This window comes from Asparagus officinalis, chromosome 1, assembly GCF_001876935.1.
Source record: "Asparagus officinalis chromosome 1, Aspof.V1, whole genome shotgun sequence".
Classification (NCBI taxonomy): Eukaryota; Viridiplantae; Streptophyta; class Magnoliopsida; order Asparagales; family Asparagaceae; genus Asparagus; species Asparagus officinalis.
Window position 1 is genome coordinate 130,567,252 of NC_033794.1, and position 25,472 is coordinate 130,592,723.

At 38.2% G+C, this 25,472-nt stretch overlaps 3 protein-coding genes across 3 annotated transcripts; 2 read left to right on the forward strand and 1 right to left on the reverse strand.

Moving 5' to 3' along the window:
• LOC109820887 (THO complex subunit 3) lies at positions 428-6,403 on the forward strand. The gene is made up of 11 exons (XM_020387108.1): positions 428-568; positions 736-831; positions 920-1,049; positions 2,564-2,655; positions 3,500-3,568; positions 4,388-4,445; positions 4,623-4,722; positions 5,003-5,089; positions 5,525-5,603; positions 5,707-5,839; positions 6,075-6,403. The coding sequence occupies exons 1-11, from the start codon at positions 503-505 to the stop codon at positions 6,107-6,109; spliced, it is 945 nt and encodes a 314-aa protein (XP_020242697.1). The 5' UTR covers positions 428-502; the 3' UTR covers positions 6,110-6,403.
• LOC109820966 (pentatricopeptide repeat-containing protein At4g02750-like) lies at positions 6,797-9,166 on the reverse strand. Its single transcript, XM_020387184.1, is given in 2 exon segments — positions 6,797-7,248; positions 7,251-9,166. Coding segments are annotated over 2 exon segments (1,944 nt in total). The 5' UTR covers positions 9,009-9,166; the 3' UTR covers positions 6,797-7,062.
• Positions 9,705-19,722, forward strand: LOC109841860. Its single transcript, XM_020410793.1, has 23 exons — positions 9,705-9,915; positions 10,702-11,178; positions 11,253-11,361; positions 11,437-11,515; positions 11,690-11,746; positions 11,886-12,020; positions 12,096-12,214; positions 13,088-13,252; positions 13,334-13,433; positions 13,524-13,629; positions 13,711-13,821; positions 13,944-14,107; positions 14,234-14,351; positions 14,734-14,958; positions 15,222-15,412; positions 16,483-16,650; positions 16,819-16,924; positions 17,929-18,066; positions 18,140-18,301; positions 18,532-18,735; positions 18,811-19,008; positions 19,420-19,509; positions 19,624-19,722. The coding sequence occupies exons 1-23, from the start codon at positions 9,868-9,870 to the stop codon at positions 19,720-19,722; spliced, it is 3,369 nt and encodes a 1,122-aa protein (XP_020266382.1). The 5' UTR covers positions 9,705-9,867.

Genomic DNA, 25,472 nt, shown 5'->3' on the forward strand with positions numbered 1-25,472 from the left:
TTAAAAAAGTATTTTCATGTCATGGACTATAGACATAACCACAACATTAATAGGCGACATATGTGATATGGATGATTTTCTCATGTACAATAATGTGGAGAATCTCAAACAATTTGTATGTGGATTATTTTCACCAAATTAAGTTACGTTTTTTTCAACCTATGTGAGTCAGCCTCAAAACTTTCATATTTTGAAATCAGTCCTCCAAGTCTTGATAGTTTTGAATTAGTGTTTCTAGGTAGCAGCTAGTTTAAAGACGAGGAACCAATTCAAAATATATAGATTTGGGCGTCTAATATCAAAACACTTAAAAGAGTTTTGGGGGGCTTATTTCCGAAACATAAAGATTTGGCGGACTAATTTGATAATATGAAAGAGGAAGGCGGTTGGGGGGCGCTAGTACCCATCGGCACGTGCACATCACGTGCTAATAGCCACTCCGAAACCTTCTGTCAACGTGTGAAAAAAGACCCAATTCAGTCGCGCCTCTCAGAGAGCAGCAATGGAGGAGAAGCCCGTTAACTTCAAAACCCTAATCTCGAGAGAATACCAAGGCCACAAAAAGAAGGTGAATTCGCAATCAAAAATCCATCTTTCTCTGTGCATTTTCATCTCCTCAATCCCTAGTAAAATGGGTCTTCCTTCAATTTGATGCTAAAAATCGTCTAGAAACCCTAGAATCTCCGTAAATCAAACTCTAAAATCGATCAATTGGTACTGAATTTTTTTATGAAGGTTCACTCTGTAGCGTGGAACTGCACTGGAACAAAGCTCGCATCGGGCTCCGTTGATCACACCGCCAGAGTTTGGAACATCGATCCCAGTGGCCATGTAATCTTTCTAATCCTCTAGGGTGAAATTTTTATTGATTTTTTTGCGTAAATTCTGTTGAAAGTTTTGTTTTGTGTCCTTAATTTAGGGGAAAGTGAAAGATGTTGAACTGAAAGGGCACACGGATAGTGTGGATCAGTTGTGTTGGGATCCTAAGCACAATGACTTGGTCGCAACTGCGGCAGGAGACAAGACGGTCCGTCTATGGGATGCTCGTAGTAAGTGTCCTCAAATCCTTTGACTTGCGTTTTGATGCCGTTTACGGTGAAACATTAGCATGAATATTGAAAAGAACAAATTTTCAAAACAGTCCCAAAAAGATTTTTTTTTCAAAATCGACCCGGTTTTTTTTATTTACCAAAATCGACCCGGTTTTTGCCACGTGGGCTTAATGAAGTTCCTAAACAGTCGGGGTTGGCAACCCCGACTGTTTAGGACATGCAAATTTTGGGTTTAAGGACATTAATTAGGGTTTAACACTCTCCTAAACAGTCGGGGTTGCCAACCCCGACTGTTTAGGAACGTCATTAAGCCCACGTGGCAAAAACCGGGTCAATTTTGGTAAAAAAAAATGGGTCGATTTTGAAAAATAAAAAAAATTTTGGGGCTGTTTTGAAAATTTGTTCATATTGAAAAATTAAAGATTTTTGTACCTCAATTGCATAGTTATCTGACTGTTTTATTGTGATATATTCAACTAATTTAAATATATATTGAAACAGCATAAAAGAGAATTATGTGTTTTACCCCTTTTCCGTTGGAACTTTGAATCTCAATGGTAGTTGCAGTCGCATTAGCTCTAGTATTTTTCCTGCGTTTTTATAGAAAAAATTGCTTTTTTTCTGGTGAACTATGGTTGGTCAGCATTTTGTTTTGCATGTTATGGGTGTTTTATGGTATGTAGGAATTTTATGTTGTATAATTGTTATGTTGTCTATGGCTGAGTGGTAGCTTCATCCTACATCCTCCAACAACAAAAAAGGCGAGAACTTTTGCTGCACCTGAAATTTGGATTTTGGCAGTTATCTTTGTAAAATAATGGGTTTAGGCAATATGTTCTATGATTCCACCATTTGAAGGACCGATCAGCGACTTCCCCATTTTGCTTAATTTTGAGGTGTATATAATACGGTGTCAAAATGCTTACAAATATCTTAATACTAATTACTAAACATCCTCTGGTACGTGTAAGTTTAACGTAAGAGAGCCTGCCTAACTGAAATAGGCACATCTGGTGTGGTCATACATGACTTTGATATTGATTTTTTTGTAGTCTCAAAACATATGTAATAATAGAGTACATTGTTCCTACAAATGATAATTGTCTTATAAATAATGTTCCTGCTTAGGTTCTTTCATTTATGAATACCAACACAATAAATATAATTTTATGACTGCATATAAATGTATTACAAAAAAATCATATATAATCATGTAACCGTGTAACAGTTACGAAGAATTGCTACCGGTATATTGTGTCTGTGTTGTAGCACGATACTTGTGGTTGTGATTATAAATAGTTAGAGAACACATAAATTTTGGTTTCTTTGAAATGTGCAAAAATAGGGCATGTTTCCTATGATGCATCTTAGAAACTCAGTTACTCCTTGCATGAATGTAACTCTTTTGGTGCTTTTACTTTTCTGGATTGCTATAGCTGCTAAAGAGACAGTTCAGTTTTATAATTACTTGTTTTTTAAAGGTTATCTGCTTACTAATATCTGGTTTCTAGGTGGAAAATGCTCTCAACAGGTTGAACTCAGTGGAGAAAATATCAACATCACTTTCAAACCTGATGGTACTCATCTAGCTGTTGGAAACAAGGTAAATAAAACAGATTTTATTTAAGGAGAATGTTTATTTAAAGACTTTCTTTCCTTTATGGTCCTCTGACACATTTTGATAATGAATTGAAGCAACACGTGATAAACTCACGTCCAGTACATGAATGCGAAAGCAATATCAAGCACATGATCATAACTATCAAACTTAAGCTATCTACTTCAGTTTGACACTTTGATTTCAATGATCACCCTTCACTGGCCAGTCCCATAAGGGCCAGATTCAAAAGCAGAATGCAATCCTTTCCTGCTCATCTATTGCAACTTCCATCCATGGAAGCTTAATTTATCCCTTCCTTTCCTGCTCTTTATTTTCCTGCTCATCTATTGCAACTTCCATCCATGGAAGCTTAATTTATCCCTTCCTTTCCTGCTCTTTATACATAATTCACATCTAAAAAAGTGTGAAAACATTACTCCTTATATTCCATAACCTCACCAAATTAGTCTAAGGTAAACCCTTCTCTTGAAAGATTCTGGACAATGAGTATAGTATCTATAGACTTTTCTCTATTTGCTCATTCAGTTACTTAATAAGGTGTTATTGGATTTCCTCTACACTAATATGATGTATTCATTATAACAATGTTCGAAGCCCTTGGGCGTTCGCTTTCAGATCAAGCTTTTTGGCCATAAGTACGCCCAAGTCATTGGCAGCTTAATACCTTACTGTTTGTGCAATTTATATAACACAACAATCAACAGAATCAGTGACTAGATTCCTAACTGATGTCTTTTGTGTGTGTGTGTGTGTGTGTTTTTTTTAAACTTCACCGCTTGATATTGATTATGATTTCTATTGGGTGTGCTATTTTTTGGTCTTGCAGGAGGATGAACTTACAATTATAGATGTTCGAAAGTTTAAACCATTGCATAGGCGAAAGTTTAATTATGAGGTATTTTCAATCGTAAAATAATTAATCAGTGTTTCTTTAGTCTAACCTCCATATGCTACTACACTTTCTTCTTCTTTTCCATTCCATTATAAATTGTTATTCTCATCTCTTGAAAAAGTCATCCGTGCAATTCATGTTTTCTTGACTTTTGCATTTTACAGTAATATTCCTTGAAGTAATTCAGTTCTACGCATAATGATTGTTTAGTTAAAATTGTGGTTCCTTCTTAAGTTGAGATAGTTGCAGAGGAGTAAACGTTGCAGCTAATACTGTACGAAAAAGTTCATGCAGCAGAACAGTTATGAAGCACATGGTTCAATTTAAGCTTAATTGCATGCTTTCCATTCATCCGAAAAGATTACCTAGGATGAATCAAGACTCAATACACATCCAGACTCTCTTTTCTTCATTATGTTATTCTCTACCTTCCTATTACTTGTTGTGAAAGCCAGCTTATTGTCATCTCTTGATCCCAGTCCATGTATCAAGATCCATTCATGTGTCCTATTTCAGTCATTCTATCTGTCTTATGGTGTGTTCCCTTCATGAGAAAAGCTTGCTTAAGACAAAACTTGCTTTAAGACTTCAAAACTTGGATTTACGAAAGACGAACAGCTGTGAATAAAATTAATATGCGGATGATTTCTGTAATTGTTTGGAGTGGTCCTCTAGGACAAAACTTGCTTTAAGACTTCAAAACTACTGAAATCTGTGCAAAACTTCTGTGGAGTATTCAAGCTGATTGTTCCTAAGGCTTTTTTGCCAAACATGTTATTGGAGTTTTTCCACACTTTTTCTGATGTAATGCTAATGCTCCAGGTTAATGAGATCGCATGGAATACGTCTGGAGATCTATTCTTTCTTACAACTGGGAATGGTGAGGTTAATCTTCATTCTATCTCATTCTCATCAAGCACTATTGTTTAGTGTCTTAGGCTTCTTTATCTGGAAGTGTCTGTTATATAGATTTAACCAAATTATGGCAATACATCATTATTACTGTCGTTAATATGACATGCATTACATCCTTAATGCCAAGTTTTATCTTGTACAGGGACTGTTGAGGTACTGGCTTATCCATCTCTTCGTGTACTTCACACCTTGATGGCTCATACAGCAGGCTGCTATTGCATTGCAATTGATCCCATGGGAAGGTAATTTGAATTTTCAATCATTCTAAGGGAGAAAGCCCAGTGCATTTTTCGAATGTGATCTTTTACATTATGAATAGGTTGTATGGTACTAATATTTTCTGTCATCACACATCCTAATTTGCATCAGTAGAATTGGTGTTGCATAACTTGTTAAATTTGTTGAAATGTTGAAATATGTGCACAGGTTTTTCGTTATTTTTGCATGTAACCAATTGTTCAATGTATGAATGCAGCAAGAAAATACGACAGTGTCACTTCTAACTATTAATCAATGTTACAGATACTTTGCTGTGGGAAGTGCTGATTCTTTGGTCAGCCTTTGGGATATTTCCGAGATGCTGTGTGTCAGAACATTCACAAAACTTGAGTAAGATTCTAATTTTTCAAGTCTTCACCTGTCTAAATTAGATCATGGACTGCTGTGGGTATTGTGTTGTTAGAATAGTTAGAATATCTGGAATTAAGTTTGTATGATGCACTACTCGTAATTCTTATCCTTATGTTTCCAGTTCACATCTGCAGTCAGTGACTGCCTAAATTCTTTCACCGTTGATCCAGGACCAAATGATATACACGAGTTGTTCAAAGCATAATTACTGTGACAATAATGAAAATATCTGAAATAACGAGAACAAATGGGAACCAGAGCCACAATTGAATTTAAATATGTTATCAGGAAAAGCAGTATCTTTTAGATTGATATTACCCGTACTAATGAAGAATACTATCTTTTAGATTGATATTACCCGTACTAATGAAGAATGTTCATTCTTTTTAAAGTAGTTTCTTGTTCATAATTCAGATGGCCGGTGAGAACAATAAGTTTCAACCACACAGGAGAGTATATTGCTTCAGCTAGCGAGGATCCCTTCATCGACATTGTAATAATTCTTATCAATTTCTGAACAGCTCTCACGATTTTCTCGAACCAATGTTTATGTAACAATACTTAGATCTCTTTTATGCTTTGTGGGCTTTAACCAGTCCAATGTCCAGAATGGTCGATCTGTGCATCAGATTCCGTGCAAGGCTGCGATGAACAGTGTGGAGTGGAACCCCAAGTATAATTTACTGGCCTATGCCGGAGATGACAAAAACAAATATCAGGCTGATGAAGGTAATTCTTGTCTTTCTATATCCTTTCCCATCTTTTGAGGATGAAGCTATTCAGGGAACTATAATCAAAATCTGCGGCTATAAAACTTCTCGATGAATAAATGACTGTGACAGCTGAAATAGCTTTAACTCACAACAGGGTATATTTTTACATCCTCGACAATGAAACGATCGGGTTAAAGTTTCTATAAATCCTTTGCGCAAGTTCTCATGAGCTGTATAATCAAATATTGCAGGTGTGTTTCGTATTTTCGGGTTCGAGAGCAGCTGAGGTTTCACGTTTATTGTGAGGCCTGTTTTCTGGTTCAGAAGTTCAGCGTCATATCCCTTGTGTTATTTCAGTCTTCAAATGTTCAACCGTCACCTCTTCAAATTGAATATCAAATCCTTTACTCATTAACTGAGGTTATATTATGTTACTATGTGCATACTTGACGGCTAAGCTATGCACAATATGTATTGCAATTGAAGAGGAAGATCTCCACATATTAGTGCTTGGAGTTGTAACAAAAACTGGTGGTTTTTTGAATGAAAATTCTAGCATGTTAGGGGGTGTTTGGTTACATTTCTATAAATTATAGGAAATGTTTTCCATCCCAAATTTGATTTCCTTGTATTTCTTAAATAAATTATAGGAAAAGTTTTGAGAAGTTAAAAAATACAAATTTTTTTATTTTTTGTATTGTGCTTGTTTGGTTCAAAACAAGAAAATGAGAAATAACTTTTGGAAAAATAGCAACATTTCCTATAATTTATAGAAATGTAACCAAACACGACCAACTTTATAGAAAAGTGAGAACTTTGTAGAAAAGAGTTAATGAGTTTTATTATTTAAATAATGAATGCGTCAGATTTCCAAGAGATTTCCTCCCATTTTAGAAGGAAATCAATTTCCATAAAATTTGGTACTTTTGGGCACTTTACAGAAAACATTTCTGTAAAATTTTTTGGAGCCAAACACAGTTTATAGAAATGTATAGAAAACTCTTAATTACATAAATGCAATGTGTCAGTACTTTTGAGAAAATATTTCTCAAAAACAATGCAACCAAACACCCCCTTAGCATAAACACCCCTTAGCATAAACATAAAATCTATGGTCTTTTCCTCCTACTATCTCCACCGCAAAGGACAAAGCTTTACAAAACACGTAAGTGGAATAGCCTGTGACTAAGCGATGCTGTGTATCATCGCGAGTTCAAACAGGCCTCTGTATTACCATTCTCAAGCATGCGAGCACTTGATGAATTCGAAGTCCCCTACGCCCCTCATCTGAGGCACAAGCACCTCATCAATCAAACCATACACCTCATCGACCCGAGGATGCACCCTATCCCCAACATAGAAAACATGACTACTCCGCCCCACCTCAACACTACTCACCCCCGCCACCTCCCCGCCACCTTCTCCACCCTCCTCTCCCTCATCCTCCTCCTCACCCTCGCCGCCTCCCCCCACTCCCCCCTCGACGCGTACATGTTCGCCAACAACGCATACACCCCCGACCCTGCCTCCTCTCTCCTCATCAACTCCTCTCCTATTTCGCTCGCCAAACTGATCTCATTGTGTGCAGGTTGGTGCGCCCTGCACGCCCCCAGCAACGCAACCAACACTCCTCCATCTCGGTCCTCAGGGGCCATTCTGCTGACGACAGCATTTGCCTCGTCAAATCTCCCTGCTTTGCCGAGTAGATCGACAAGGCAGGAGTAGTGCTCAGCTCGAGGTTTCAATTTGTATGCTCGGTCCATGGACTCAAAAAACCTTTGCCCCTTTTCAACGAGCCCGCAATGGCTACAAGCTGATAGCACCCCTATGAATGTTGTGCTATCGGGTACCGCTCCGCGTCTCAACATTCTCGCGAATGTTTGCAATGCATGGTGGCCTTGGCCATGATAAGAGTAAGCTAGGATCATCGAAGTCCATGACACAATGTCCTTAGCTTCGAGATCCTCAAAGGCGAGACGAGCTGAGCTCAGATCGCCGCTCCTCGAGTACATAGTGACTAGAGCGTTTGTGAGAGATGTGTCTGAGTCGAAACCAAGCGATTTGGCTAGCCCATGAATCACCATGATTTCAAGGGCATTCTCTAGTGCGACTAAGACGCTAGTTAGAGTAGTCTCGTTTGGCTTTGCCGGCGAGCGAAGCATGAGAATGAGGAGTTCTACTGCTTCGTTTTGAAATCCATTTTTCGCATAGCTATCAATCATTGCATTCCACGTTACTACATTCCTCTCTTTCATCGAGTCGAACAACTCACGGGCATCCACCATGAGCCCTTTCTCTCCGTACACAGTAATCATCGCGTTCCATGATGCAACGTCCTTTCTTGGCATGCGGTCAAAGATATCTCGTGCTCTCTCTATGGACCCGTTCCGTGCCAGCCCAGTGACCATTGTCGTCCAAGAAACCACATTCCTCTCAGTCATCGATTCAAACAACTCAACTGCTTCTTTCGGCTTCTCCGCACCCAGATACCCAGAAATCATCACGTTCCAAGAGTACAAGTTCCTATGTGGCATTCTATCAAACATCTCACGGGCCTCATCAATTCTCCCACTCTCAGCCAAAACCCTAACCATCGCTGTCCACGACACAACATTTCTCTCAGGCATTCGATCGAACATCTCCAAAGCTTCACCCAGTTGCCCATTTCTTGCATAACCCAACACCATCGTGTTCCACGAGTACACATTTTTATCGGGCATTCGATCGAAAATCTCCCTCGCCTTCGAAATCTCCCCAATTCGACAGTACCCAGACAACAAACTAGTCCACGAGAACACATTTCTTGAGCTCATTGAATCAAATAGCCTCTGGGCATCGTCAATTCGACCCGCCTTCGATAACCCATCGATCATCACGGAGTCAACGACTACATTCGATTTGGGCAATTGGGTGTAGAGGGATTCTGCTTTGAGAAGGTCACCATTCTTTATATAGAGGTTGATCATGGTGGAATAGGTGATGAGGTTTCTTTCAGGCATTTCATCGAACAGGTTGCGGGCTTCACCGAAATTGCCTTGGCGTACGAGAGCGGAGAGATTTTGGTTGAGAGTGAGGGTGTTCGGATTTGAATGGAGATTCCTGGGTTTTGATGAGAAGAAATTGATGAGAATTTGAATGTGAGAGGGTTTCGATGAGGGGAGGAGATGAGAGCGAATCAAGTTCATGCTTCATGTTACCGCTGCCGTCATTTTGTCCAGAACAAAGGCAGACGAGCGGGAGGAGATACATATAAATTGACAAATATAAAATCTATTTTAGGCCCCTGGTTCTTTTAGAATTTAAATTCTAAACCTACTAATCAATCCAATCTTCAGTTTAAAGTAGTCAGTTTGAATATTTCTCTATATTTTGTCCTTTTAGTAAACTTTCCCGGTGAACAGTAATCGGGTTTAAGAAATTCAGATCCGACCCGTAGCCTTCAGGCCGATATAAACACTAGAAGACGCATTTTTTTAAGAGTTAACCGAAAACAGACCCATGTAGTATTAGCCAATTGCATAGAGACCCTCTATAGATCCATTTGTTGTGAACAGATTCTCTGTAATTCTACTTGCGAATAGGTCCCCTAGGTGATTTTTTTTACTCATTAAAATTATTAAAAATGTTTGAGGAGGCGAATAAACCCCTATAATTCTATTGGCCAGTGTACATACCCCCAAATTGCTTTTTTTTTAATTATAAAAGTGTCAAGAAAGTTGACCGTGGGGTTATTACCCTTGGGCCAATACTAATAAGGGGTCTATTTGCAACAAGCAGAACTATAGGGTACCCATTTGAAATAAATAGAACGACAGGGGTCTCGTTGCAATTAGGTGATGGTGAAAGACAATTTTTTGAACCCCCTCTTTTCTTCTTTTTTTTCAAAAAAGAAAAGAAAACTAGCCGTTATTACCATCATCTTCCTTCTCTCACTAAGCCCACGATCCCCACCTCCTCAGCTCCCATACAGAGATCACTTCAAAACCCTAATCGCTCTCTCTCTCTCTCTCTCTCTCTCTCTCTCTCTCTCTCACTGCTGCAAGAATGTTCACCGAAGGGTTAGATCAGAATGCAATCAACTGGGTCAAGCAGGTCAGAGGAAAGAAAAAAAGAAACCCTAAACCCATTTCTAATTTCTTCAAATTTTCAATTACTGTAATGGGTTCAAAGGTCTGTCTTCAATAAAAAGGACTTTTTCTCACTTGAAGAAATCCTGTTTCTTGAGCTGATTTCTTTGTAATTTCTCAAAATTGGCTTTTTATCTTAAATTCCGTCTTATTGTTTTGATTCTTGAATGGGTTTCTTGATACTAGTTTGCTTCGATTTCTTTCTGGGGTTTTTTTCTTGAAGCCTTTATCTATGGTTGGTCTCGGGATTTTCTTGTTCAGGAATCGATTTGCACAAAGTTACCTAATTTAGGTTTTTTCCTTTTATATTTTCCTTTAAAACCAAGTTGCTAAGTTTTGTTTACCCTCCCAATTTGGGGTTTTTTATTTTAATTTTCGTATCCTTGTGTTGATTTTTGAATGGTTTCTTGATATTAGTTTGTGTCAGTTTCTTTTGGGTTTCTTTCTGAATCTTTTAGCTCTTGTTGGATTCAGGATTTCCTAATTTAGAAATCAATATTTTTACGAATTTTTTCCAGTGAAGGTTACTCAATTTAGGGTTTCTTAAAGCAAATTTGAAAACCAATTTGCTTAGTTTTGTTTACCCTCCCTATGGGTCAATTTCTTTTCATTTTCTCTCAAATGGCGCCCCCTTGGTTGTATCACACTGATTAATTTTTTTTCTGTAATTCATCATTTCCTTTAATTGATTAGTGTTTAATTGGTCTCTAAATACCTAGCTCTTTTGGCAAATTTGCATTGTGTAATGCAGGACACAGATGTAGCTCAGAGACCTCGCTCTCCCCTTACAGAATATCAAGCAAATTCATCTTCGAGTCTGCAGTTGTTATGCGAAAGCAGCAAATTTTACTCGCCAAAAAGTCTGCCTCCTTTAAAATTCAACTCAGGCTTGATATCCCCTGCAAAGTTGCATTCAGGTTTGTTAGGGCTTCAGCCGAGCATCTACACTGATTCAGAGGATGAGAATGAGAGCGTGGGTTCTCCCGAGGGATTTTATGCCCATTTTTCAGACAACTATGAGGATGAAGATTCTGAATCCTTCGACTCTCTGTCGTGTGAGAAATCTAAGAACGCAACTTATGATGAAGAGGTGATTTCAGCCCATGATCCTGCAATAACTAGGCAACAGCGCCCTTTGGCTAGAGGACTCTCTAAGGAGAACTTAAGGGTCAATGTAACAGCTGCTAGAAATTCCATCTTGGAGCAAAATGGACTGCCTGATTCACGAGTAAGCAATTTTCCTTCTTTTAAAAGGTCAATTATTGCTTGTACATAGTGTATTTAATACATGTAATTTTGCAGGGTTCTATTTATCATGATTGTATGAGCTCAAGTTTTCAAGAACTGGGTACACCGAGTGCACCTCCTATTGCTGAAAGTGAAATAGAAGGGAGTGAATTGGAAGTAGAAGGTACTAAATTTTGAAATAACAGAAATCAAGTCATAATCAGAACTACAAACTAATTTTTTCACATCAATATAACAGATCTCTCAAAGCCCACATATGAAAGTGTCAAAGTCTCGTCGGATTTGGGGATGCAGAAAACTGATGAACTACCTCCAAGGTATAACAATATACATACTCTCTACGGTTACACTTGTAAAATTTGAATAAGAAAATAGGTTAAGGAAATGGTGAATGAAAGCAATTCATTTGTTCTGTTTAGATTTATCTGGTTAAATTATTGTAAGATTGACATTTCCTATTCCTTACCTTCCTATTTGGAATATGAATACAGAACCACTTCTCGGGACGGAGACATGCTTTCTGATCAAATGCCATGTTATACTACAAGGTAAGCTCATCAACAAGTATATATTTTGATTCTTAAGTTTAAACTTCTCTTATTATTTTGTTGTTCATTTTGGTATCTTTATCATCAATAAAGCATCTACTTATTCGTTTTGCATGTTTGATTTTATCTGTTGTGCCAGTGTCCAGAGCGCATGGCAGAGCTTTGTGGCCTATGATGCATGTTTCCGCCTGTGCCTTAATTCTTGGGCGAAAAACTGTATTGAGGCAACAGAATTTCTTAGGGACGAGTGCATGGTTCTCCGTAATGCCTTTGGGTATGTAGTTACTAGCTTAGTGAAGTCCTAATTCTATTTCAGCCCAACTAGAATAACCTCTTTTTGTACATGCAGCATACAGAAGTTTTTGCTCCAACCACGAGGACATATTCAGGAGGGAGGGAGGTCGGATAATACAGAACGCACATGCAGTAGAAAAGGAAAGAACGTAATTGAACAGGTCAAGATTGAAGGTGAATATCCAATATTCTTGAATTTTATATATACATAGATTGAACAGGTCAAGATTGAAGGTGAATATCCAATATTCTTGAATTTTATATATACATAGACTAATATAAAATGACCTCTTGGTCTATTTCCACGAAGTATGCTTTTTTCCATGAAGTATTGCCTTTTTGAAATGAAGGTAAGTTATTTTAAGAACTTCATTATTTGAAATGAAGTACATTTCCATGAAGTATGTTCTTTTTTTTTGGGAAATTGATCCTACTACCCCTTCAACAAATGAACAAATCAAATTTAACTGTGAAATTAGATGCCTGTCTTAGTTCTGAGTTTGAATGTGTTATTTTTAGGGTTAATTGTGAATAAACACCCTGTACTATTGCCCAATTGCAGATACACCCCCTCTGTAGTTCTATTATTGCAGATAGGCTCCCAATGTGAAATTTTGACACCTTCAGATAAAGACAAATTTGTTTTTTGACAAATAGACCACTTGAGGGTAAACGAGTCTAAAAGATTTTACTTAAGGGTTCTATCTGCAATTGGGTGATAGCACAGGGGGTATATCCGCAGCAATAGAACTATAGGGGTCTATTTGCAATTGGGCGATAGAACACTAGGTCTATTTACAACAATAGATCTAAAGACAAATTTGTTTTTTGACAAATAGACCACTTGAGGGTAAACGAGTCTAAAATATTTTACTTAAGGGTTCTATCTGCAATTGGGTGATAGCACAGGGGGTCTATCCGTAGGAATAGAACTATAGGGGTCTATCTGCAATTGGGCGATAGAACAATAGGTCTATTTACAACAATAGAACTTCCATTCATTTAATATTTATATTTAGAGAGTATTTCAATCCTTTGCTTTGCTAGTGAAACGAGTTCGCATGGTTCCATGGAGAAGGAGACTTCGGGCTACATCATCTCAACGAGATCTATATTTGCAGATGGGGGCTGAGTATGTAAAACATGTGACAACAATCATGAAAAGTCATCTTAATTCGTTAAAATCATCTCCACTAGCAGCCTCTACTGAAGGTCGACACTGACTTCCTTATTCTTCATTTAGTCTCCCAATATAATGATATTATTAGTTTTTGACATATATTTGTATTTCAGAAGCTATTTCATGCTCATTACAATTGAAAAGTTCCGGTGAAGGCTCAGAGTCCGGTTCACTTTTCTACTTAAGACCTGGAAGTGGAGATTCGCATGTCTTGTAAGCTCAATATCTGAAACTTACATCCTTTTTCTATTGAAGCTCTCCCTGATTATTTGTTTTTAATAATTATTCATGTGCCTTTCTCAGCTATCCTGAGAACCCAACAGATGCACTTTACATAGAAGTAAGAGATATTAACAAGGGAACCCACGGGCGGGCAATAGTTGAAATCTCTTCTCTGGCTGACCATCATGTATGTTTCTTTTCTCGTTTTTAATAGTTGCCCATGTTAAACATGTTAACATCTTATTTATGTTTTATGGGGTTAAAACAGGGGGAAGTAGTTAGATGGTGGCCACTATACCTCGGGGATCATGAATGTATAGGCAAGGTTGAGCTTTGTATCAGTGTATCTGGCTCTTCTGAGAAGGCAAACCCTTCAAAGGTCTTAACAAGCTTTTAATTTTCTTCTATTTTTTTCCTGATTATGTTAATTATTTCCTAAACAAGTCTATATTCAAATATTAAATAAGTTTCCAGCCTCTTTATGATTTTTGTTACATTCAGGGTGGTCCAGTAGTTGAAACCCTTATCTACGATATGGTATTAGAGGCAGCAATGCGCGCTCAACATTTCCATCCGAAAAATTTGCACACAAATGGAGTGTGGAAGTGGCTGCTGAATGAGTTTGCTGATTATTATGGAGTATCAGAAGCATATACAAAGCTCAGGTACTCGAGATCAAAATTCTACAGAAAAGACTATAATTACAAGCTGGACATTTGCATGTTATTCTATATTTTTCTATCTAGAGTTTAACATTATAATGGCTCTTTATTTGTGGCATTTACTCCTAGGTATCTTTCAAATGTCATGAATATTGCTACACCCACTAAGGAGTGTCTGGAGCTTATCTATGAGCTCCTGTTACCTGTTGTAAAGGCTCGAAGTGAGAAATCTCTAACCAGACAAGAGGTATTTTTTCAGTTTCTATGTTATGGTAATGGAAACTACATGATGTCGAATAGTTAGCAGCTTATGTAGAAAAATATTTCATAACTTAATTTGGTAGGCCTTTGATCCCATACCTATGGTAATCAGACCTTTCTTGTTATATCTTTCGCTTACCAAACAAAGCATTATTCCATAATATTTCATCTCAATGGAGGATACATCATTGAGCCTGCGCTACAGTCTGACTTCTTCAACTATAGATACATTGCATGTACCTTTAGATGATCATATTATACTAGTCATGTAAGAATCATATTAGACCACTGTCAGTTTTACTTCTACAAAATCTTATGACCATAATGTCTTCAAGTAGCATAGTCTAATTAATTTTTATATTTTACAGAGAAGCATACTGTTAGATTGTGAAGATCAGATCAAAATGCTACTGGCAACTACTTTTCAGAACTACAAGTCACTGGACGAACTCTCTCCCACTGGGTTAACAGACATATTTGGTCCCATACCAGAGTCTGCAGCACCTGCTCTGGCACCTGCAGTGCAAATTTTCACCCTTCTTCATGATGTGCTGTCACCCGAAAGTCAAAGCATACTGAGAAATTATTTCTTGGTAAGTATCAGATATATAAACTTTTTTAGTTGGCATATGTCATCTGATTTGTACCTGAAATAAACTAGATTTGCTGAACACGCCCCCCCCCCCACCCCCCCCCAAAAAAACCAGAAAAAACACCCAACTCCCCCCCTCCCCCCCCAAACCAAAAAAACATTGTTTTTCTATTTAGAAATGAATAAGTTAATTCAACATTGGATAAGTATTTGCCCTTGAAATGCAAAAGGTTTATTTAAACTAACAAACCATTTGTTGAACAGACTGCAGCAGCAAAAAGGTGTAAGCGATATATGTTGGAGACTGAAGAGTTCATTTCAAGCAACACTGAAAGTTTTCTCACGGACGCTATGACCATCTCTACAGCTTATCTCAAAATGAAGACATTGTGTTTGAACATAAGCCATGAGATTGAAGCAGATATAAAGATACATAATCAGCACATACTTCCGAGGTATCTATGAGCAAACTTCCTATAGCATTTAATGATCTTTAGAAATTACATGGTAACAAGAACAAGGAATGGTTTTCTTTGCTTCATATTCGTTTTCTTGATTATTGTGAGAAATTTTCTCCTAATATTCTGAGAAATTTTCTCCTAATATGTTTATTTGGATAAGTTGCTGGTAGTCTTACATTACAAACTGCAATGAGTATGTTTTTTAGTTTGAGGTAGTGCAATGATCATTTCTTTAAGTTGAGAGCTTCCAAGGCAAATTCAATTTTGTAAAGGTTATCTGTTATTAAAACCTTGTTCAAAAACTTGTATGTTGTATGTTGAGAAAATATCTTTTTTAAATGAGACTGAAAGATTAGCATGCTTTGATGGTGCTGTTAATTAGGTTATCTGTTATTAAAACCTTGTTCAAAAACTTGTATGTTGTATGTTGAGAAAATATATTTTTTAAATGAGACTGAAAGATTAGCATGCTTTGATGGTGCTGTTAATTAGGTTATCTGTTATTAAAACCTTGTTCAAAAACTTGTATGTTGTATGTTGAGAAAATATCTTTTTTAAATGAGACTGAAAGATTAGCATGCTTTGATGGTGCTGTTAATTTAAAAGAATGAAAGAAAATGAAAAAAGATGACTACGGAATTTGGCTATGACATGGAACTTCAACTTTTTAGATGAGATGAATTTTAACTATAATTTGATTTTAAACGTTTCTAGACTGCATCTAAGTCCTCTCTCTAGTCAGAAATAGCGCGAAAGTCGGAATCTGTCCGACCTTGCAGAAGTAAGGGTCCGTTCGTTTGTACATGCAGCATCCACTTTGTGTTGACTCTTGTTCTTTCTTTCAATGCTGCTTTGATGGTGCTTTTAAATTGAAAAATTGGAAGAAAATGAAAAAAGATGATTATAGAATTTGGATATGTCATGGAACTTCAACTCTTGAGATGATAATAAATTTTATTCTATAATTTGATTTTAAATGTTGATGCATGTGCAGCATCTGATTTTAGCGTTGACGCATGTTCTTTCATTGCTAACGACTTGTTCATTTGATTTTTTCCCCTCAGCTCAATAGATCTACCAAATATATCTGCATCCCTTTACAGCACTGAGCTATGCAAGAGACTCCGAAGCTTTCTAGCTTCTTGTCCTCCATCCAAGCCCTCAACACATGTTACCAAACTGTTGATTGCTGCTGCAGATTTTGAGAGAAATCTTGCCTCATGGAGTATCAGGTTAGACCCAGATCAGAAACTTAACCCACTTATAGAAATGTTGCAGATGTTGTGGACACTTGAAAATATTTACAACTTTAGTGTATCTACTACTTGAAGAAGGAGATAGGTATGCGATTTATGATTAACTCGCGGATAATGTCTAATAAAGTGTGATGTCTTTTGCAGTCCTGTTCCTGGTGGCGTAGTTTCAAAAGACTTGTTTCATAATTACATCGTGGTTTGGATCCAAGATACCCAGCTTCAATTGCTTGACCTTTGCAAGGCTGAGAAGGTGACCTCTATCTTCTGAGTTTGATTTTTCTTTTCCCTTAAATTTATTTGGACAGCCTTTCTTCCTTTTCTTTTTATATGCTAACTTTTCTTGATACCTTATCATTTGAATCATATGATACCCATTCTTCGAGTTATTGAACTATTTAAGTGTTGACGAAATTTACTTTAGCCAAATAGTTTCTTGAAGCATCATCCTAGTTCAACTAGAATAAATTTGATCATTAACAAATATAGGGTATTCCTTATATACCACGCTGACAATAGTTATACTAAAAACATATTTGATTGCAAATTACAACGTCGCTCGCCAGATTTATTAGTAAATAGAGATTTAATTGTTTCTAATTTATAGTGAAACATTCTGTTGTTAGTTTCTAATTTGTAGTGAAACATTCTGTTGTTAATTTTACATGCTCATATGTTTTTTTTCAGAATATCAGTAATTCATTTGGAGTAGCTCGTATTATATATGTCATTTTCTTTGCTTTCTCATATTCTTTTCTTTGAAATAAACTCAGATCTTTTTAGGCCTATATCGCATAAGTTGTTTGTACTTATTTTCTCACTTTCTTTTTGTTGAAATAAACTCATATCTTTTTAGGCATAAATTTTATGCTTTAAGTTTTCTCGAAAGTTTATTCCTAATTCTTTAAGAAATATAGGTAGATTTTTGTTTTACTTTCCCCTGAACTTGGCCAGAAACTGACAGATCGCAAACTAGCAAGTACCCTTTTAAGCCAAAAAAATGAGCATATCTGGTAATTCATTTTGAAGGGGCTCATATAATATATGTAATTTTCTCCGCGTCACATTTTTTAAAATAATCTCAGATCTTTTCAGGCATATACATAAACCAATTTACACGAGTATTTCCCCCAAAAGTTTCTTCTTAATTCTTCAGGAAATTTTGACCAGAATTTGACAGATCTCAAACTAATGGTGGCAATTTTAAGCAGAAAACTGAGCACATATGAGGATTCAAACCTATTTCTATTCTTACAGGTGCTTCCTTATCAAATCTCAACACATTGTGCTACATCTCCTTTTGTTGAGAGCATGTATGATCAGATAAGAGCCAGCTTAAACGAGTATGAGGTTGTGATCAATAGGTGGCCTCAATACTTGCTAAACTTGGAAAGTGTAAGAAACTTACCTAAATATCACTATAACTTTGTTGAGATATTGACATTGACGTTTTGCTTTGAATTATTAGTTTGTGGCTGACATAGAAAGAGCAGTGATGAAAGCACTTGAGAAGCAATACTCTGATATATTGTTGCCTTTGAGAGACGGCATCCCGAAGATGATCGAAAAGCAGGTGCAGAAGTTTACAAGAAAACAATCTTGTATATCCCCCTATGTCGTCCCTAATCAAGTGAGTTCATTTTTTATGTATCTCTTACATTTTATGACAAAATGTTTGGTTAGTTTGAAGAAAAATCCTAGACATTCAGTAGAAATAATATACCAAATCTTTTTATTCTGAACAGAATCTTTAGAGAATTAACCTCAACTTGGAATCCTATATCGCTTTCTACCAATAAAATTGATCATAGAAATCATCTGATGTTTTCTTTTTCCTAATTGCTCTTCTTTGTCTGGCAGTTGGGGACATTTCTGAATACTGTCAAGAGAATTCTTGACGTGTTACACTGCAGGATCGAAGCTATTTTAAAATCGTGGGCATCATATTTGATTGTTGCTGACTCTAATCCAGTTTTCGGAGAGCAAATGAATGCAATCACTGTGATGTTAAGGAAAAAGTACAAAAAGTATATGGAATCGATTGTAGAGAAGCTCATTACCAATGTCAGTATGCATTACCCTTTTTCTTTTCTCCCCTTTCGGATTGTATTTTGATAGGCTAACTTTTATTTTTCTCAGGCACAAGCAAATAGGAGCACAAGGCTGAAAAGAATCCTGGAAGAGAGTAAAGAAACAGAGGGCGAAACAGACATCAGAGAGAGGATGCAGGCTCTTTCTTGCTCACAGCTGACGGATTGTATAAGAAATCTGTACAATGTTTTCTCGAGCAGAATCTTTGTAGCAATCTGTCGCGGTTTATGGGACAAAATGGGACAGGTATTATAATGTTCATCATATCTGATAAATTCTTTGTTTTTATATATATATATATACATATATATACATATTATATATATATATATATATATTATAATATATATATTATATACCTATAGGTATATATATATATCATTATAATATTATCATATATATATATATGAGAATATGGGTATGCTTGGTCCAAACCAAAAATTGTTAGTTAGTGAGGTGTCAAATCTACCCTCCACTTTATCAACTTGGGAACAAATTCACATGGTGTTTGATGGTGGCGATGGGATGTGACACATCACTACCACAGCCCAAAATTTGTTAACATTAGCATCCAAGCATACCCATATTTCTCTCTCTATTATACTATTACCTAAACCTTAGGACCTGATGAAATTTTGCTTTTCGAGTTTCAACTAGATTGTTTTGAGCTTCCTGAGAGCGAAAGAGACAGAATTGGTACAGAGGTCCAACTATGCTCTCAGGCGGAAGCTCTGTTCAACGCCACTCGTATGTGGATACTAAACCGGTATGATAATATGTCATGCTGCTGTTACATTAGTTGGCTGGATATTGGACGATCTTTTGCTTCGGAAATATGCAAAGGATATAAATTCTCTGCAGGATAAGGATCTGGATCCTCTGCGATCGTGGTCGAAGCACGATCTTATCCTATCTGCTGATGGACTTGTAGAAATCTGTCTGATATTTGTTGTGCTTTAATGTTAACAGTATATCTTTAGGATTCATCTGACCCCCAAAACCAACCCAAAAATATGATATATGATTCAATTCATTTTTTACAAGACAGAATAAAGTTTTAAATTGTATATGCCTGTGCCTTCTGTGTAAAGACATGAAATGATTGCCCCAATAATATATATGCATGTGTTGTAGCTCGATCCTTTCATTTGAACTTTGCAATGTCGATTAATACCACAAAAGACTTGGGGATCGATTGTGTTGTCATCCTGATAAATTTGGAGGGTTTCTCCCATATTGTACATTGCCTAGCATGCTTACATAAAATTCGTCGCATTTCCTCCCAAGATGTTTAGTGAAATATCTTGCCACTCCAAACAGTGATATTCTGTGGTATGCTTGCTTGGCTCTAATGATTCTTTCTCCATCTTCTCAAACGAATCCAGAGTGCGCAATACAATCATCTCTGTTGTTTCAAAACTCCATTTAAAGTAGCACGGAGAAAATAAACCCAAAAAGGGTTTGGGGTGTGTTTTGTGCGAATGGTCAGAAGGGTTTTTCTTTTTTTCGTGCGGTTGGTTTGGATTGGGGTGGGGGGTTTTCACAGAGCAGATTTTAAAAGTCTGGAAAAAGAGTAGTTTTATCGAAACTCGTCAATTTTCAGGGGCGGTATCGCCGAAATACAATCTTATAACCCCTTGAAAAGAGAAGCTAGTAGATTAGGAGTTTGGTAACGAATTCTACTACCCGAGTCTCATCTTCCTCGTGAGCTTTCAGACCCACTCCATAGATTCAGCTTCTGTAGCTCCCTAGATTACTTTGTTTAATTTATATGAAGCCACTGTGTTCAAGATTCAAGCTTGGATTTTGATCTTGGGGTGAGAATCTTTGAATCATCTATCATTTTAGATTATCGTAGGTGTCTGAGGCTCAGCGTGGGAGGGAATGAGCTGATGACGCCTGCTGGCTTAGGCCTTTCTCGAGTATGTGGTATTGGGTAATTGATTGATGGGCATTTAGATACTTCTGCTTCGCATACACATTTCCTGTTATCTTTGAGATATGAATAAGATTTGTTAGATTAGCAAGTTAAGGGTTTTTGAGGTGTACGCAACAATGTGATTGAGACTTTTGTTTAAAGTTAGTGAAAAGAGATTATCTTCTTGAAAAGACAAGTGAATTCGTTACCATTATCACAACATGAGATGAAGAAAATTGGTATTCTAGAATTAGTAAACATTATGAGAAACATTTTATCTAGGCGGGGTAATAAAGACTCAACACAAAACAAAATTCATTTGTGAGCTATTCGAAGAGATTTTGGGTGAAGCATGTTAACCTTGAATTTGCAGAAACACAACCAACAAATCAGGGAAAGTGGTTTGATACTGTACGCAAACAAAAGGAAGATTGAGGATAACATTCTGCAAACAATTGTGGATCAGAGAAGCAATTGATAATACAAGCAAATGAAGATGAATCTGACACTACAGAACATCGATAGGTCGTCCAAGTATGTATTTCTTCATTCAGCACGCGGAAAGTCCAGAAACTTAGGATCATTTTCAAAACCAACACTTTGGCTCTTAGCAATTTTATTTTTGACAAAAAACGCACCCGCAACCGCCTATTTGAAATAATTACAAAAACACCTGTTTTCAGGACCCAGCGCTTTGAAACAGGATCGGTTTTTGCTAAAAAGTCTTCCGAAACTTCACGGGATTCATCCGTGAAAGTTTATCGAGAAATTAAAACTTCACGGAAGAGTCTGAATACTCTCCGCTGAAGCCTTAATTTGCTTTAACAACTCCCCGGGAGCTTCAACTTCCCTTGGAGAGTTACGTCAGACAATATTTCAGGAACCGACGTCTCTGGCAATTGTGACTGCAACCTTCACGGAGTCTGAAATCCGGTGAAGTATGCGTCCACATTTTGCCAGAGATCGAGTCTCTCTTGGAATTTGGCACTGCAACTTCACGGATTTCAACTCCGAAGACAGTAGTGCCAGGTGCACCCAGTATGCACAGCGACTTCCTGTGCAGCGTTTTGTATATTACCTGTAACATCATATATTATGTCATTATTGCAACAACAATATTTTAAAAACCTCAATGATTCAACAAGAATTAATAACTGTTATACTATGCCAATTTATTTGCAAACAAAACCCCAATATATACTGATTCAACCTGAAATACAACACCACATTTGTTATATGAACAACAATTTATCTTCAAAATTCAGTATTTTGAAATTCAAGAAAGTTACAAAATTTAATCAAAATAAGTTCATTAAACCCAATATAGTTCCCCTCTTCCTGTCCTTCTCTTCCCCTCCCCCTCGCTCTTGTCCCCGCCCCCTGGGTTCCCGCTGGATGAGCCGCCCCAAACTATTCTGAGTATTCCGGCTGATGTATTGAAGCTGCGAGTGCCGGCTCCATCGGATGGCGATAGTGCGGCGTCAGGCATGCGAAGTCGCCGGCGTCGATCGGCATGCGAAGTGCCGCGTTCCATCAGGCGATGCGAAATGTGACCGCTCAATATCACGCGGCCGTCGACGTCGAGGCGTACGCCCGTCCAGAATGAATCGAGACCTGATCCATCACCGGATGCGACTCGTCGACGTGAGTCTATGGTAACACCTGCGCCTATGCTCCTTCTTGCATCCTGCTGAGGAGACCTAACGCCACCTGATCGTGAATTGTCAGTCACGTGCGCGATCAATATCCAGCATCACATGCTATCTAAACACGGACCTAGGTGGTAAACAACTTTATTTAAGTATCAACTCAATAAAAATATTATTATTTAGCTCTAGACACTTACGTATCTCTCTCGTTCACCACTACGATAGTAACTAAATCTTGTCGGTAAGGCGTGCATGGTGTCCAGCTACAAGCGCTGATGGGTCACGCGCGTGATCCATTCTACCGTGTGATACCCCATCAACGCATTACGTCGGTATGTCAACAGGCTGTGCCGAGCTCGACTCATCCTGTATGCCAATCCCACCTCTGAACACACTGCCGTATGTACGTCCGCACGGACTACGGGCGCAGTCAGTCCGGTGCGAGTGGTAGGGGCGCCAGGCCCGCGAGTTGATCTGTCCTGACAGGATCTGGACATATGCTGAGAGAGTGTAAAACTGCGTAGCCACACGGTCCGGTACATGCATCTCCTACGATCTCCAACAGATCAATTGGACTCTGGTTCTCCACAAGCGGCCCGGCACTATCTCGGACAGGTAGTGCAGAGATGTGATATCGGCTCCGGCGGTGTATAGGCTCGTCTCACTTGACGAAATAAAGTAAACATCTATGCTTATCATACAGAAAAACTATATATTTCATACTCTTGATTTTCATATCATTATACTGTATCCGTGCTGGATGCCATCAAGCTCATTTCGGTAAAAAACTGACGGTGACGCGTCGCTGATTTGTACTGAGCGTATCGCACGTTATACCATTATGAGGGAATAGCGAATATATAAGCTACAAATATTCAGGTTACGAATGCAATATGGTGTTGTACAATTATACACGTATGCCCAACGGTATACTGCCCCTCTAAGTCACGGTGCATAAGTAATTGGGTCGCTCACATATGATGACCGCTCCATGACCAAATCTGTATCAACGACAGCAGTCCCTTGAATTCGTTATATTCTGCATCAGAGATACTCTACTCATTCTCCGATACAAAATATGCCAACACCGCACTGCCCCACGATAGTGCCCGCATACACCAAAATCCTACACTTGGGCAGCCATGTGCTGTACGGAGTCTTGTCGCATCAGGAACTCAGTTACTGCACCCGGCCATCGCCCACCCTATCAGCTCCAATATGTATGCACCAGAGCATGAACTAGGAGCGTCTCATCCAGAGGCGATCCTCTGGTATGTCAGCCTGGAAATTGTCTGACGATCAGCACGATAGATTCATCGCAACCACTCCCTCAAGTCACGGGCACCTGTCCAATAGCGGCCACATACCTCCGGCCAACTATGCTATCGTCGGTGCCCGAACTACGGTCCATCATCGGCAGCCCAAGTATGACCAGGCCCGCCGCTGTAAAGTGATCGAGATGCAACTCCCCTCATGCAGGTGAAAGGTGTTCGGCCTCTGCCCACCCTCCTTCAATCAAAGCACCCTGATAAGCGGCCAATCCAAGCACTGATATAACGAACTCGTCGACACGGCGAAAACCTTGGACGCTGAGCGATCAATAAGCTGTACCCTCTCATCCTCTATGACCCATGGCCGAATGACTTATGGCGACATGCTCGATCATCGTGTACTCTGTACGGGCCATCACATAAAACGAAACATCGTTCTTACATATATTCATCTAAAAAATTACTTAATCGAAGAAATAATATATCTAATTTTATTCAGTATTACCTCTCCGAGACCAATACGCTTGAAATGACTGCGCTGAAGGTACAAAACGTCGCTCCCGGCATTTCCGTCCCGGAGCCATACATGATAGACTGGTGATCAATGATGATAGCATATATACCAAATGTGCAAATGACACCAGTATAATAATAAGCCATATTACAAATTGGTTCGGACATAGAATGCAAAACGTACTATAAAATGCATGGGTGTGAAATGAACGAGCTTGGCATACAGACATATTAAAAAATAACGAGTATCATACGCTTCAAAGATAACACATACGAATGACATAGTGCCAAAACGCGATACATAATACAAATCAACGCGTATACTAACTGCGACACCTATTTTTGTTGTGACCCGGTTGATCACATCGTACTTTTTTTTTTTTTTTTGTTTAAGGCACTTTATATTTCTCGTCCTAGTCCATTCACGATCGTCATCCATACTATTTCTAATAGCGCACGGCACCGACGGGCCTCCCCGCGATCTCTTAATATACGTCGCGAGGGTAAAATACTACCGTTTGGGGCCGATCTGGCTCCATGTCGGACTATCGCTATGGTGGACGAAAACACTCTTGTAGCGTTATGTTCGATAAAGATTGGTATGGCAATAACAATTAAATTCTAAATCAATTTATATATACATATGCAAATCTAAAATGCTAACTTTGTCTCTCACAAATCTAATAATTCACAATTAAATTCTAAACTCTAAATACAATAATTTCGAATTATATTGTATTCTTTTCTCTAATTCACAAAATTATTGATAATTTTTACACACTAATCTTCACAATATCACAAATTATGGATTAATTTTCATTCTATTTTCACATTTATTGCATAATTTATCCCTTTAATGCTTTCACACTTTATTGATAATTTCAATCCTCAATGTTTCACATTTTCTTCACTAAAATTCGTAAACAATTCACAATTAATTTCTAAAACTAGATTTCTACAATTATCACAATCAAATAGCTGGGTGAGATAAAAAATTTGGGATAGCTTTTTTAGAAAAGAATTTACTTTTTTTTTTTGAAATCCGACTGAGATCCGCGTCGGGAGCGGCAACGGTCGGAGGCCAAACCCCCAATCAGCAAAAACCCAACCCGGCGGGCGGCCCGGCGAGTCCGGGTCTTGGCAGCACCCGCAAGCCGCCGAAGTTAGAGGCACATTGGACCAGAACACGCAACGGCGGCTGGTTTGGGAGCTGCGGCGGTGCAGACGACGCGAATGGGACTAGCGGCGAGTCGCTGAACGAAAACTGGAGATTAGGTTTTGCGCTGAGGGTCGGGGGGGGGGGGGGTCACGCGCGCTTAAATAGGTGGCAGCAAACTCCACGGGAGTTCAACTCCCGTG

Coding starts and splice junctions, on each gene's coding strand:
- LOC109820887 (XM_020387108.1), top strand. CDS start 503: ATGGAGGAGAAGCCCGTTAACTTCAAAACCCTAATCTCGAGAGAATAC. Junction 569..735: donor ACCAAGGCCACAAAAAGAAG/GTGAATTCGCAA, acceptor TTTTTTATGAAG/GTTCACTCTGTAGCGTGGAA. Junction 3,569..4,387: donor GGCGAAAGTTTAATTATGAG/GTATTTTCAATC, acceptor CTAATGCTCCAG/GTTAATGAGATCGCATGGAA.
- LOC109841860 (XM_020410793.1), top strand. CDS start 9,868: ATGTTCACCGAAGGGTTAGATCAGAATGCAATCAACTGGGTCAAGCAG. Junction 18,736..18,810: donor TAGAGAAGCTCATTACCAAT/GTCAGTATGCAT, acceptor TATTTTTCTCAG/GCACAAGCAAATAGGAGCAC. Junction 19,510..19,623: donor AGCTCTGTTCAACGCCACTC/GTATGTGGATAC, acceptor AATTCTCTGCAG/GATAAGGATCTGGATCCTCT.